Source organism: Pholis gunnellus (genome assembly GCF_910591455.1).
Source record: "Pholis gunnellus genome assembly, chromosome: 12".
Classification (NCBI taxonomy): Eukaryota; Metazoa; Chordata; class Actinopteri; order Perciformes; family Pholidae; genus Pholis; species Pholis gunnellus.
Window position 1 is genome coordinate 14,761,554 of NC_136539.1, and position 16,126 is coordinate 14,777,679.

Sequence of the window (16,126 nt, forward strand, 5' to 3'; positions counted from 1 at the left end):
ACAGCGGACCCACACTGCACCGACGCAGTATGAGCTGGTATTCACCTGTCAGTAGCTGTTAGCGCTGAGGTGTGTGAGAGAGACACAGAAAATACATCAGTGTGTGTGCATGTAGCAAAGAGTAGGCACACCGGTCAGCTGTACATTAGCGTGTGTGTGTGTGTGTGTGTGTGTGTTTGTGTTAGATGTGTGTGATTGCGTGTCAGCTGTGTCCCTGTGGGCTCGCTGCGTGCCTGTCAGTGACAGTGCTGACTGCGTGCTTTGTGACGGGGGACTCAGAGGAGTCCTCAGTTAGTGAAGTAGCAGTGTGGAGGAGCAGGCGAGCGTTTGATGTGCGCAGGACAGAGCAGCGTGGCACATGACTGTGCAAGTCCTCGTGAATCATCTTTCTGCTTGTTTATTTATTTTTTTTAGTCTGACGCTTGTGGCTCAGTGGCAAGGGAAGTGGTTTTAGCACCAGTAAATTGAACTAAATGCTGTAATTGCAGCTCACTGAATGATGTTTGCTGCATTGTGCATGGTTTGCAGGAATTACTTCTGTTTCTTTTTGAGGGCTGTTGGTTGTTGGTATATGTGCGCGTGTGTGCACGTGCGTATGTGTGTGGTAACCATTTTTAAAGTCCCTTTCCACTCAAATATGTATTTTGCTTATTGTTTCTTCACTTGGATATTTGACCTTAATTGTACAGAATGATTTATGTGCAGTTTGACATACGAAGGCTGTTTTCACACCTTAAATGTGAGTTACGTACAAGCATGTTGTTGTTTTTTAATATCACAGCTAGTTTGGAAACCGGTCACGATCCAATATGATACTTAACACGCGCTTGATGTGGAAACCTCCAGCGCACTTACACTGAGAATGGACTTTTGTGGACTCTTGTGTGCAGTAATTAAACTTTGAAACGAACAATGTTTGCATATTCATAGTTTCTGGATTTTTCACTGAGCGAGAAGAATTTTCTATAAATTTTAACTAATTGAAGATTTTGTGAAAAAACAACAACATATCAGACAGAGTATTTGTATGCACCATAATCATGTCTGAAAGGGACTTTTAAATATTTTAACTGGACAAAGATCTGACTCGGATTAAAATATTTGAATAAATATGTGGGATGGAAGCTCCTAATTCATCAAAAACATGTATTTTAGATAAATGTGGAACAAGAATCCATTAAGCACCCAATGTACAGGTCCAGATTTGATTTAAAATATGTGAATGCATGTTCAGAGACATACTGAGGGGCGTCAGTTGCTGTGTCGGAGCAAACACTTTTCAGTTACATAGAAATGCATTTTGACGCAGTGATAGGCAAATGGAACACTTTAAAATACTCATTTCACAGGCTTAGTAGGCGTGACAGGAGAACGTTTGTTTTGTGTCAGCTGGGCCCCCCCGTGGCATTTTAGCACTGACTGGAAATATATTTGTTGTGATTACACCTGAGGACTGGACATAATTCCATATCTGCAGCAGCAGCAGTATGCAAATATCATGTTGACACTTCAAGAGAAAATAAGTTATAGAATAGATGTTTTCTTCGTTTCTTTATGACATTATCTGCATATCTTTGAGCTGACGTGTAGTGAAAATCAGTGTCTACAGACGATTATTTTGACACAGTTGATAATGAGAAAATACTGTTTGAATCAGAGTAAAACATTTGTTCATGCTGGTAGATCTCAAACATGATTGTCTTGCTTCACCTGGGTCGTTGAAAATCTTTTGAGTCGCTTGTAATTATCCCCATCAGGTGACACTGAATCATTCCCTGCTAGAAAATATTAATCTACTTGAAATTTCCCTGCGTACCAATAGACCTCGTCAATGAACTTTGTACCACACGAGATGGAAGAAGCAACGACGTGGAGTCTCTCCTTATTTACATCCTTCTAGCGGCCGAGTGAGCGATCAACAGGAAGGCCGTGGCTTCCATTAGAGCTGCATGTGCCTATAGCTGCCTGCCTCTCGGCCTGTGCCTCCCTGCCTCGGAGCCACAGAGAAAAAACTAACGTGTGAAGAGAAACAGGCAGCCAGGTGAGCCTGCTGAATTCTGATGAGTTCTCACCCGCTGAGGGCTGGAAGGGGAAACAGAAGCAGGCACCTGAGCGCTATACACGCTGAGATGAGACGGTTAGCGGCACCGTGGAGCGGCAGCTTTGTTCGTTCCGCAGTATCGGTGTGAAAAATGTGTGGTTAGGGAACAATGAAGAAGAGAAGATACAATGGCTGTTTTCTTAGTTAGGTGATGGGGGGGCGGGGGAAGATCCTTGATGAATGCTAATGAATGCCTGGAGGAATGAAAGGATTTAATGAGAATGAATGTAAGGAAACTGTCACCGGGAACAATTTGTACTACTTTGCAAATATCAGTTCAGTAGATATATTCTTTTAGATGAACCAAGGACTGCCTATTTTTTTGTCTCAAGGGTCTCTCTGCAATTTGAAGGAGCAGTGTGAAGGATTAGGGGGGATTTATTGGCAGAAATGAAATATAATATTCAGAACTAAGTATAATCACCTGAAACTAACAATCTTTGTGTTTTCGATACCTTAGAATGAGTAGTTTTTAGATACAGAGAGGGTCCGCCATGTTGCACCGCCATGTTTCTACAGTAGCCCAGAACGGACAAACCAAACGCTGGCTCTAGAGAGGGCTTTTACCGTCTTTATGTCACCTGGAGGCCACCGTAGTTCTCTGACATGCTTGGAAAAGGAGGAGTGAGCGTAGGGGTATTTAGTTGGAGGCAATCTGCAACTTTAGCACTAGATGCCATTAAATCTTACACACTGCTCCTTTAAAGACAAATTTTCTGTCTCTGAAGATTCTCATTCACCCTTAAATACAAGCAATTTGATGTGATATGTTTGTTCTCTTTTTCTTTCTGTTTAGGCCTAATAATTGTTTTACACTGTGTTTAATGTAAGTATGACGATTACAATGATACTTGACTCACTGGCAAGCAAAGACTGCAAAATGATTCTACTATACAATAGTGAACACGGTTAAGGGTTGTGCCATGGTTGGTGCCTTCATCACCAGCAGACCTTTAACCAACGTTGAATAAATTGTTGAGTCTTGGCAGCTGATATTGCTTTGCCAACTACCGTTTCCAAGGTCAAGAATGAACATTCAATCTCTATTTCAGTCCTGAGAGTAAATTATTTAAAACATAGTTAATGAACCATCTGGGCTCAGAAAGAAGAGCAGTCATCAAGTAATCAGAAGGTTTCTGCTTCGACCGCCGGCTCCCCCAGAGTTCCTGAAGCGCCGTCCTTGAAAGAAAAGCTCTATTGAAACCCAGGTTACTAATAATTTACTATTGGAATTGTTATTTACCGAATGATTCACACATAATGAATGTAATTCATCTTTAAATACAGCCTAACATGTGAGCTAAGGAATCGCTTCAGGGTTTGTTTGTCCTTCCGGAGGACAAAAAGCAACACATCTTTGTGGCTGAAGGACAATAACTACGCATAGACACTTCTCTCATACAAATCCTGTTATCTCTGCTCCACAACAACTGGATGGGCCTAAGAGAAGTGCTTATAGGAGCATCACAAAGAAATGGCCTGAGCTCTGTCTTAATCCAACATCCCGAGTGGGACACGGTGGGAGTGCCGCCGGAGTTTGAAAAGAGGAGCAGAGGGACATCTCCCACACAGTAGGGTCTTCTGAATATCGCGGACTTGTTGCTTCCTCTCTGAGATTTCAGGGCATTTAAGCGCTTAAGAGCTTAAGGGTTAAAGCTAGAAATTGGGTTAATTCAGATTAGACGAGTCTGTGGTTGGTGTATAAAGACCACCAGACTATTTGACCAAACCACTCAATCTGACCCATATAAGATAGTGCTGTTTCACTTCTAGGCTGGGTATAAATTAAACCTTTTTATTAGTGCTTGTTGCAGTAAGATGTAAAGGAATAAGAACAGTGCTGACGTATTTGTCAGCTTTGAGCTTTACAGTCTTTACAGTACTGATGATGTGAGAGCTCGCATACATGCACACGTAGCTGTAAATGCAGCTGATTGTCAGACGATCACATTATCCTGCACTCAGCACGGAAACGTTGGACCACCACACATTAAAGAGGCAGACACATTAGTGTTGCTTGGACAGTGCATATTACAGGATTTGTAATATGATCATGTAATAGGTGCATAATCGCATGCTTCCAGTGTGATTTATGACCGCAGACGTTTTCATTTCCTCTTTTATCTTCGCATATAAGGCTGTGATGAATGCCAGATAATCTTTCAGTTTGACCATCAATTATCTTGCGTGTGATATTGAGTCTTTCATCGGACTGTTTCGGGACAGATGTGGACTTCATTTGTCTCTCATCAAATGTGGCTTTTAGCAGGAGCAAAAAAACGCTTTGGTGATATTGTGCACCATTTTAACACAAGGAATGAATAATCTCGTTAAGCATTAAGCAGCAAATATGTGGCTGGCGTGAAACAACGGCGAGGCAGGCTTTAATTAGAGACTTTTGCAGTGTCAGTCGGCGAGAGCGGTGACAGCTAAATGGACACAGGAGAAATGAAAGTGACAGTTAAATGGAGAAAAAGCATTATCGGTCAGGTGAATTTTCCATGTAGAAACAATTAGGTGTGAGGTTTCTATTGGAGGTGACTGTGTGCGCAGAAGTGTCTGTGAGGCAGTGTGCTCCGGACAGGGCTCGCGGACTGAAAGGCCGTTTAGGATGCCTTTTTTATTCATCCAGAGATAGAGCTTCCCTGCTGGGAACAGGACAGCGTGCCTTATGAGCCGATGTCTGACAGCATACATCCGCACAGAGCAGGGAGGGAAAGGTAAACAAGGCTTTTAAAGGCCTCATTAGACCGAATTCTTGAGCGGAGAAGGACATGTTTAATCATTCACTCCTGGTAGTTTCTGTTCAAAAAAGAAAAAAAGATTTTGAGCTCAATCAAGGAACTCTGAAAGGTATCAAAGTGCTCTGACTTTTTTGACTTTGACTTTTCTGACTTTCCCTTTCTCTATCACAGAAGGAAAAATGTGATAAATCATAAATAATAAATCAAGCGAGAAGTAGGGTTATTTTCTCATAGACTTCTATACAATCTGACTTCTTTTTGCAACCAGAGGAGTCGATCTCAACTGGCCATTAGAAAGAATGCAAGGTTAAGGCCGATTTTAAATGCAGGACTTTTAGTTGGTTATTTTTATAATATTGCTACTTCAATTCAAGTAGAAGGTCTCAACACATCTTCTGCTGCTGGACATAAGTGTAGGTCACATTATAACATTATAATGTCATTTGCGGTAGTTTGTAGTCTAATTTAATAGATCATATCTCCCAAAACCTCACAGTATTTAGCAAATGTGTCCTATATTTTAGATTGTGTTATGTTTTATGTCTATCATTTGTGGTGGGATTCTTCCCAGACTGTCCTTAGCTGTTGACGTCTCATCCCACCACTTTTCTTTGCCTCCACCAAAGATAGTTTGGTTTCAAAGACAGACACACGCTTTTTATTCAATCATCTCTGTCCACATGTAGCCATGTGACTCGTGTACAATGGACTCCAGTTGTAGTCATTGTCATTGTTCCTTACTACAGGGCTGCAGCTATAGCGAATCATTTATTTACTGATTAATCAGCTGTTAATTTACTTGCTTAATTGTTTGAATAAAACATTGGAGCACAGTGAAAAAAGAAGAGCCCAAAGCGACGTCATCAAACATTGTATTTCATCCGACCAATAATTCAAAAGACATAATTTGGCTTTATGGTAAGACCAAGAAAAGCAACAATTCTCACATGAACTACGATAACGATTGACAGCCTTGAATTATGGATACATTTTCTCAACTAATAGATAAAACAACTAATCGTTGTAGCACTATTCTTTACAGTTCTTTAAACTTGTTACAACCAAGTGAACATTCAATTTCCACATCAGGGTTCGATTCCCGGTCGTTGACCTATTGCTGTGAGGCGACAGGGCTTACCACTGCACCACGGCTGAGCCACTTCGTCTTAATGTGTGTAATGTTCATCAAAAGGCAAAAGTAAAAAAAAACTGCAGAAAACTAAAGTTTAGAAAAATAGTGTTTCAATGTATAATTCAGCACTTATGATGATCAGATGTTTATTTTTAGGAACACTGCAAAATTCTGGCGAGGGATGAATACCGTCTTTCTCACCCCTCTGTCCGCCCGCCCTCTCAGAGGTTAAAGTCCTATTATGCATGTGTGTGTATTAGTACGCACGCGTGTTCGCATACACAGTTTCTTACCTCACGCAGGTGGGCGCAGTAAATATTAGCTTTTCAAATGAACATGGCCACCGTCAGATATTTAAAGGCTGAAATTGAGAGGCTTTCTCTTTCCTTTTTTTTTCTTGGCAGTCTGCTCAAAACCAACAGCAGACAGCTTGGTCACATTCAACAAACATTAAGTAACCGTTGACTTCAATCTTCTACTGCAGCTCATTTTGGACTTTTGGGAAAGGAGGAGCTGAGAAACGGCGCTGGGTTCACCTTTAATGCAAACAAACGGCTGCTTCATATAATGCCAGAGGACAGTCGATGTCTGTAGCTAGACCTAAACACTGCAGTAGACACACAATAGTATATTTTGCCGGGTGGCATGTATCACGGGCCTCTCCCTACCCTGGAGACAGACAGTGATAGAAAGCAGTGATCCTATGGTTAGCCAGCGGCCACAGGCATGCAGAAAATGAGACCTTGAAGAACTGTCGGGAGACACTGTCACTTTTTCCGAGAAATGTCCATTCAGGGAGCTAGCACGGCATATTTCCGGATGAGAGACAAGCAAGTGGCATTTAAATATTTTAAAGCTACAGAGAAGAAACTAAAGGCACAAAGGTCCTGCTGATAGATAGATAGATGAGACGATATTGATAAAAAAAAAAAACTCCCACCGTTTCTTCCTCCAGGAGTTGGCCTCCCCTGACAACGAACCCTCTCACATTCTTTAAGAGCACAGAGGAGGTCATCACTGTGCTGCAGTGCAACGTCTATAGTCTAACATTACATCAATTGGAAAATCAATTAGCACAAAAACACAATAGACAGCTGAGCCCTAAGGTTCCACGGGGCTATTGAAGCAGAGGATGCTGAATGAAAGGATCTTTTAGTGTCTTTATTGGCCGGCTCGGGGATGCCAGAGTTTGGGGCTGTTTTGAGGTTCGGAGTTGGCCGAACACTTTTCATCTATTGGCTGCTTTTGGACAGCAGGAGGTTGTTTACTACGTTAAAAAAAGGTTATGTGTTTTTGTGGTACATGCTGATTTCTATTGGTTTACCCTTGTTTGGATACCGGCTGCCAAGAGAGATCTTTCATCGAGCCACTCGCTATAAACCACCATCAGTGACAGAAGGCTTGCAGGACACCGTAAACGCAGGGACCAGTTGTTGTTTTCTGTCCGCTGTTAGTTTTTGTTGTAGAACACACATGACGGAGGAAAAACAAATGTTTCCTTTTATTTTATTTATGGAAACATTTACCTTTTAGTTACTGATATAGATGTACAGAGTTATTAATATTAATGCCATTTATATGTGAACATTTTCCACTATTTGTGTCATTGCTTACCTTCTAATCAATGAGAGCAGTCTATTCTGTTACTCAATGTTTTAACAATAGTGTAGATGGAGGGTTAGTTTAGCAGAGGAGAGAAGAGGAGAGGGCTTTCCCAAATCCGTGTGGCTCTGTGTTTCTCTTTTTTCCTCGAGTAGCACAATCAGAACGAGTCATTCATTCATGTCCAGCTGCCGGCGCGGTCCTCTCGTCCTCTCTTCGCTGCTGACAGGAAATTCTGACCTGCAGTCATTTTGCACTCAGACGTATACGGAGAGAAAGATGCAAAAGCCTAGATAGAGAAATGCGTCTTAGTGTGTGAGCACATGCATTGCATCCGTGTGTCTTTGTCTCCAGTAGAGAATCCTGCTGAACTCAGATCTACCTCTTTTATATCATTTTTTAATAACCTTTCCTCCTCCACTTTATCTCTGTACTCAGTGCATCCTAATTGTCCTTAAATTATGTTGGGGGGGGGGGGGGGGGGGGGGCACGGTTGCTCAGCAGTGTGGCTTTTTCTCCGCCAGCCTCTCTTCTTTTTTAAATCAGCAGCTCTCATTGCGGAGCTGGACTCTCTCACGTTAATGTAGTTGTTAACAGCCTGTGGTCAGCAGGCGGTTTGTGTGGCTGTGCTGTTTGAGCTGACATGCTCACCAGAGAGAGTGGAAGCCTGTGTGGATCCAAAAAATGACCGGCCAGAGAGGGACGCTGTTGCATTTGTGCGTCCATATTTCTGCCTTCTGACTGACGTGTTTTGATAAAGAACTAATAGATGTGGTTAAACCAACCTCGCTCAAATTATTAGACTTAATCTTCAGTTGATTATTTATCTTGTAAAGTTCCAGCACTAGTTTTCTAAGACAATCCCCCCTTCATTTTTAATCTATCTGTGAATTGTATGACTTCTACCAGATTTTTTTATTTTTTATTTTGGACTATAACTCTAATTATACAGTGCTTTAAGCAGATTATAATTCATTATGAATATGTTTGTAATGCATTTTAGACATAAAAAAACAGGTTTGTTGTTTCATAATCATTGAATTACAAATTGGGCCACTATATGACAGAAATGTATGGTTGTTTTTTTCTCTAATAATCTCTAATATGTTATGCTTCATCGTCCTTGTTGTATTAATTACAGCTATTTTCATTAAAATCTGCTTATTCACGTCTTTTGTGTCACTTCAACGTCTCGCAGTGAGAGTATAAAGAATAGCACTTGTAGGAGGGTGTTACTGAGAGTCACTAGCTGCAGTCTAATAAACATCTTCACCTACAAACCTACACATCTTTCAGCAGCTCGATGACATTCTTTCGATTCATGACACTGTCTAATGAGCTGTGGGTGTTTTACAAAGTAAAGATGACACTGACTGTCAGTGCACAGCTTTGGCTCTGCATTTCTGCCCTCGGCACTAAAAACGTCCCTGCTTCTCAGCTGTTGAATGTCCGTACTGTCTATGAGTTTGGCTTTTCTGTGCCCAACACAACAGATAACTGTTACTCCCAAGTGTGTGAGTGTGTGGTTCAGGTCTGTTAAATCCACTCCGTCTGTGTCTCTCATCTCTGCAGGAGTCGGAAGATCCAGATCCGGAACATTCCCCCTCATCTACAGTGGGAGGTCAGTTGTTTGTTTGTGTGTGTGTGTGTGTGCGTGTGCGTGCGTGTTGCAGTGAAGCACCAGGTAGCACATAAACTGGTCTCCCAACCATGAGTCACCAGCTTTTATACTTTGTTCTCTGTAGAGTTGAGCATTTGGGTGCATGTGTACACTTATATCTCCGTCAGTGGTAGTTACTCTGTGAATGACACTGTTTCTGTGCGTCAATATCTGCGACCTCGCCGCTCCACGTTGTTTTTTTGTTGTCTCTGTCTTCATGCCTGACAATTTTCCCATTACTATTTCTCAGGGTTGCAACTATACAGTATATATCCAGGTTATCTACTCTCTGAGAAAAATCACAAAACTCCTCAGATCACTAAGGAATTAAAAAATATCATTAACGGACTCTCACTCTTTGTTTGACAGAAATAAAATGTTGGCATGTATATGTACGTGCAGTAGTAAATAAAATGGGGAGTAAACCCTAATTTCAGATCCTCTATCCAGGCAGACATCTATAAATGAAGATATGTTTATAGATCTCAAATATAATATAATCTTTGTGGTCTTTATTATAGATCATTATTTGGAATAAAACAGAATAAAACATAGCAGAATTACATTACTAATGTAAACAACCTTCACGGTATTGTCCATGTGTTAAAACATCATTCTGTGAGTTATATCAATTCTTTAATCTTATCCTCTGAATTTAACATTTGTATTATAGTTGGAACCTTTAAAAAGCATTTACCGTGTCCTCAATAAGTTCTTAGTAACTTTCAAACTTACTAAATCAGGTTTTATAAACTCATATATATGTCTCAAATAGTAAAATCCAAGTTTGTGTAAATTGGTTGCTAGGAAACAGCTGGAGAGACGTCCAATCACAACAAATCATAAACATTATTATACATTACAAATGCCAAAGGGAATTTAAATGAGTTTCTTAAGTTCTCTTTGCTTCCACTTGCTACATCGTTACTTGATCATTGGCCCACATAAACACCAGGAGCACCAGACGTGTGTGTGCGCGTGTGTGCGTGTGTGTGTGTGTGTGTATCCTTGTATGTTTTCAGTGGCTGTCGTTCTCTAACCCACGCTCTCATTTCTCCCTCAGGTTTTGGACGGCCTTCTCGCTCAGTATGGTACTGTAGAAAATGTGGAACAAGGTACAGAACTCTTCTCCTCCCTGTTTTCTTCACATCACATCATCATCTGGCTCCAGCTTTACAATGCACATGTGTCTATTTAGCAACACACACACACACACACACACACACACACACACACACACACACAAACAGACCTCCCAGTGAGTCAAGTCTCTTGTGTGACTTGACTTCCTCGTTACCACCATCCCACACACCCATTATCTAAACATAACCCATCTTTGCATATAAATCAGGCTTTATCATCTTTTCTGTCCGTGTGCATGTGTGTCATATCAATTTGATCCAGGGAGAGCAGCTTTTCAATTACATGCAGCCTCTATAATAAGCACTGTGTATTGCCACGGGTCCCCTTGGTCTCAGTGTATGGATTGAAGTGGGCAGACATGGCAGACATCCAGCAGTGATGTGTCTATATATGTGTGTGTGTTTATGCCTGTACGTGTTTGCTTGAGCGAGTGTTTTGTTGAGGGGCATCGGGGTAATGGGGGAGGACACTGTAGGCGCCTGTGGTGAGGCTTTTGCACTGTCTGATGGATTTGTGTGTACTATATGTGTGTGTGTGTGTGTTTGTCTGTGTTTATTTGTCCCTGTGTGTGCTCGTTCACTACTCGTGCACGTGTGTGTAGACAGCTAAAAGTTCATAGAGCTGACTAACCTGCACGCACGCGCGCACACACACACAGTGTCTCAGTATGTGTCAAAGCAGCCAACACCAACTACCGCCCACTGTAGTCATGACAGGTGCTAAAAGAAAAACCAGCAGAGAAATTACTCCACTCAGAGTTTCCCAGACGCCGCCGTAAAACGGCCCACTTCATCTGTACTGTGGCAGACACCGGCGCGGCATTTCCTCTTTCTTTTTCAGCCCGGCTCCACAAGCGTCAGCCCAGTAGCCGTGTATGATCAAACCCTTTTCAAGAGGGCCAGCTCGCTCATGTTTCTGTCCCCGTGGTAGTCGCCCTCTGTGTCTCTGTCCAACTTCCTGTCTGTCTGTCACTTTTTCTCCGCCCACGTCCGTGCGCTCTGGTTACGTGGGGAGGTTTTGGAGGAGTCCCATGGTCTTCTGTGGCATGGTGAAGGCTGCCCGTGGCGGGGCAGGGCGGGTGGGGCGGGGCAGAGCTGGCTGTGAACACTGGGGCCGGGCACCATGCCACGCTCTGCCCACTCACCCTCTCTCTAAGCCAGCCGGGCAGTCTCTCTGATTTTTACCCTTCCAAACCTGCTGTCCGCAACTCACTCAAAGGTTTTTGTTTTCACTGACAGAGAGACTAGATCTGATGCCTATTTATTTTCCAAAAAATACAGTCCACTTTAAAACATTTTGTTTCACTATTTCTATGACTCACATGTCTATATTTTCTGAGAAATCTAAAGCATCTGCATCGGATGTTTTTTTTTAGCAGGCTTTGGCGTCCTTCCTGGCCATCAAAGAGCAGTGGCTTATTTGTTGACTCATCATTTTGACATTTAAAAGTTACACAAACAGAGATCCTTGGTTGACATAGCAGAGATGCCGTTGTCTCTTCTGACAGAGGACTTGGTGGACCAAAAGGCATTTCATGAATAAGACATACTGTTTTACACTTGCATACAAATTTAAATTACGTAGAAAAATATCCCTGAAAGCATTTAATATGATGGCTGGTGATGTGCTTATTTTGCCAGACTACTCAACTTTTAATAATTGGTAGTCCACAGTCTAATTATATCCCATTTACAATATCACAAGCTAACAAAAAGCAGGAAATTCTCCTAACTGAGAAGCTGAAACTGGGAAATGTTTGTAATTTTGGCTTGAAAATGTATTTAAATTATTAATTGACCATCAAAATAGTTGCAAATTCATTTTCTGTCAATCAACTAATTAATGAATTGACTCATCGTGAGCTTGTTTTAACATGTGCTGTACTGTGGACACCTGAGTCAAAGTCAGCCCGCAGTTCAATCATTTAAAGCATGCATGGTCGCAGTGGAAATCAAACCCATAACTGTGGCAGAGTTAGCTCTGAGCAGCACAGCAGAACCAATAGTCTTCCCAAGGTGTGACACCAGTGGTTGCACTTTATCATCGATAACTTGTTTTCTTTAGGCTGTCGTGTCGGGACTTAAATCCGTCATTGTGCAAGTGGCAGAGAGGCTATTGTGTTTAGCAGCTCCTGTCTGTAGAGGCAGCTGCCTGGTCTGGAGGGAAGCCAGTGTGGTGATGGCTGTAATGGATTCACACAGAGAAGAGGCTCCTTGGGTCACCTCGAGAACCTGGACACGTGTCTGACTCACCTACAGCAACAACAAAGACCTACTGTTGGCAAGTGTAAATGTGGCCCGAGCATTTGTTAACTTTATCTTGTGCTTCTTTCTCTCTCTCTGTCTTGTCTCACAGTGAACACAGATACAGAAACAGCAGTGGTGAATGTTACGTACGCAACCAAGGACGAAGCTAAAGAGTAAGCAGCACAAATATTGACTCTTAATTCAAAGTACTAAAAGTAAGGCTTGTCATGTACCTTTGTTTTACCTGTGTATGCACAGACAAGCAGCATTGTTTACCTACAGGAGGATAGAAAAAGTACATCCACAAGGAGCAGGGCAGAATCATTCCTGAATCAGAATATCCTACATTTATTACAGAGTATATTACATTTTGAAATATAAAAATCCCATCATGTTATTGTTATTGCCTCATACCTCTTGTTCCCCCCCCCCCCCCCAGAGCTATTGAGAAGTTAACGGAACACCAGTTTGAAGACTACTCTTTCAAGCTGTCATATATTGTGGACATGGATGCTGCTCCGCCCGACCAGGCTCCCCGCACGCGGCGCGGGGGTCGGTCGTCCCGGGACCAGGGCACCTCTCAGCCCGGGCCCTCGGGAGACTTTGGCGCTCCGCGCAACAGACAACACGACTTCCCCTTGCGCATACTCGTGCCTACTCAGTTTGTGGGAGCCATCATTGGCAAGGAGGGCCTCACCATCAAGAATGTCACCAAACAGACACAGTCCAAGTAAGCTTACTCTGATGACCTTGCGTGGTTGCTGCTGTTTTTTGGCTTTCCTGTTTTTTTAATGATTATATCAACAGCTCTGCTGTTTTTCTTTTGTGATTAAAACTCCATCCGATTCTTAAATTGTTACCCTTCTTTTTAATACCTTAAATTGTTGTCTTTTTGATCTTCTTTTCATTACATTCATCACCAACATAATTATTAATTTATACACAATGCAAGTAGATGTTACTCTGACTGTCTGTCTCTCCCTCTCTCAGAGTGGACATTCATCGGAAGGAAAATGCAGGTGCGGCAGAAAAGCCCATCACCATCCACTCAACTCCTGATGGCTGCTCCTCCGCCTGTCGCATGATCCTGGACATCATGCAGAAGGAAGCCAGCGAGACCAAGACGTGAGTCTTCACTTTGACACACACAAACACGCATAGACGCACTCAGATGTCGCTTATGCAGAGCATGCATACGCTCCCACAGAGAGATTAGCCATAATGTCTGCAGGGCTGTAATCTTATCCTTTAACCTGCCTGCACACCTTTTAATCTCACTGTGCATTCTCTCGCTTGAAACACTAACACAGTAAGCACAGTGCACACGACACACTCACAGGCAAACACGTGATCGCAGCTTAGCATTTAAGAAACGAGGCCAACTTGTCTAATTGGGCGTGACACTTTTAACAGGACGCTGCACCTTTTAAACTATTTGAGCTTCTGCTGGATCTCAGCATCGACACCCAGCTTGTGTGTATGTCCATGTTTGTTTTGAAGTGTGTTCAGAAAAATGCATTTGCATTGATTTAAATACTAAAACGTTTCCACAGACTTGCATTCTAGGAAACCTTACGCTTAAATTTGCTTCGTCAAAGGCTATTTAATTTCTAGGTTGTTTCTCGTGCCCAGTGTTTTGTATCAGCGTGGGTTCCTATTGAATCAGAGAATATTTGAGCATTAAGCAGAGACACAGTGCTTTCTGCCAATCTCCTGACATCTAGAGGAAGTTAGGTCTTAAATCTTTGTGATCACATCTGTGGTCTTCTTCTTCTTTTGTTTGCTAGGAAGACGTCCAAGCCAGGTTTCATACTGATATAGGAACAGTTCGACATTTTGGGAAATATAAGGGGGAAACCTGGGGAAACAGCTAGTCTGCCTATATCGCATTTGTCTCACCTGCACAAAAATACAATTCACTGTTTTAATTAGTGAGCTGTTTGGTGGATTTTGTTTACTTTTGGACAGAGCTTGTATGCTACGCTAAACTAACCGACTGCTGGTTGTAGCTCCATATTTACTGCACAGAGTGGCATCGATCTTCTCATTTAATTCTTAGCAAGATGCCACACATTTAGAAATGAACATGTCACCTCGGCTGCCTCACACCCTATTATTTCGCCGAGCGTATGGAGGCCCAACACCCAGTGAAACCCCAAACCCCTAAACTTTGTCTCTAAATGCACAACACTGTCATCTCTCCTTACTTGTCCCCCAGTTCACCCTAAACTAACAGCAAAGATCAACATTTACAGATTATTACATGCCCCAACCTGCTACCCCGTCCTCCTAAACATATGCACACAAAATACAAACATTTACACACACACACACACACACACACACACACACACACACACACACACACACACACACACACACACACACACACTGCCAAGTCTGTGAACCAGCCCAAAAGAAACGCCCAGTTTCTGGTTACCCTCCACCCCACCATAACCTTAATTCACACACAATTAACCCACAGAACAGAAATATAGATCATACATCATGTTTTTATTAGCATGGGCAAAATAGAGACAAAGTTCTGAGTCCTGTGGTAGTTTAGTTAGTTGTATTTGCGTTTAAAAGCATTTCCAGAGAAAGTTCTTGGGGAAAAAAGCTGAATTTCTCCAAATAAAATATTGAGTCTTAATTATTATTTCACAAAAAAAATCTTTAGGCCTTCAAAGAGAAAATCACAAATAATTGGAAATGAAACATTTACTATATAATACTGGAGAAATCGGAATAAATATTTCTTCTGAGACAAAATTAGAGACTTAAACATCAAAATAAAACAACCATTACAATTTTAGCCCCTCAGTGCACCAAAGAAATAAATAGTGTTTTGTCGAGCCATTTTATAGAAAATAAACTCTGGTAAATCATCATAATTTGTGCGACACAAAAGAAAATGGAACTCACTTTCCACTTCACCTAAATTACACAGTTTACACCGTCTGTTTTCTCCTAAATCTACCAACTTCAACAGCAAGAGGAAGAATACCAGTTCTCAACTGTGACTCTGAAGATAATCCTTCGATAATACATAAAGGTCCTTAATATTGGATTTGACAAGCAGCATTGTTTTTTTGTGTTAAATTGCATGCTTGCCCAGATTTAAAACTTCAATTAATTTGGAAGTGGAAATTGAACACTGTCACAATTTAACCAATATTTACTGGTTCTTTCCAGGAAACTTCCTCAGAAAATATTAGGAAATAATGAGGAATTAAACTAAATAATTGATCAGGACTGCAGCACATTATCAGCAGATCATTTTTGTTTCTAGCCTGTTCTTCTCTTCTGCTCCTATTACCTGAAGCTGTGGTTGTTGCAACAGTACTTTGTTTACTGTAAACTGCAGTGAACAGTGTCTTCTTGATGCAGGAAGCGTTTGGTTGCATGTGGACAAAAGGTCTCGGAAAAAATGGGTTAAACTGATCTTCTTTCTTGTAAAAGAAAATCTGGTCATTTTTCTGTGAAAATCTGTAAAAG

The 16,126-nt window shown here is 41.7% G+C and overlaps 1 protein-coding gene across 2 annotated transcripts in view; it reads left to right on the forward strand.

Annotated features, from left to right (window-relative positions):
* Positions 1-16,126, forward strand: part of igf2bp2a (insulin-like growth factor 2 mRNA binding protein 2a) — a 39,229-nt gene that overhangs the window by 14,416 nt on the left and 8,687 nt on the right. For both annotated transcript variants that reach the window (XM_079169821.1, XM_079169822.1), the window contains exons 3-7: positions 9,152-9,200; positions 10,303-10,354; positions 12,738-12,801; positions 13,068-13,358; positions 13,619-13,753. In XM_079169821.1, the coding sequence (XP_079025947.1) occupies positions 9,152-9,200; positions 10,303-10,354; positions 12,738-12,801; positions 13,068-13,358; positions 13,619-13,753 (591 nt within the window). The remainder of the gene's footprint in view (positions 1-9,151; positions 9,201-10,302; positions 10,355-12,737; positions 12,802-13,067; positions 13,359-13,618; positions 13,754-16,126) is intronic.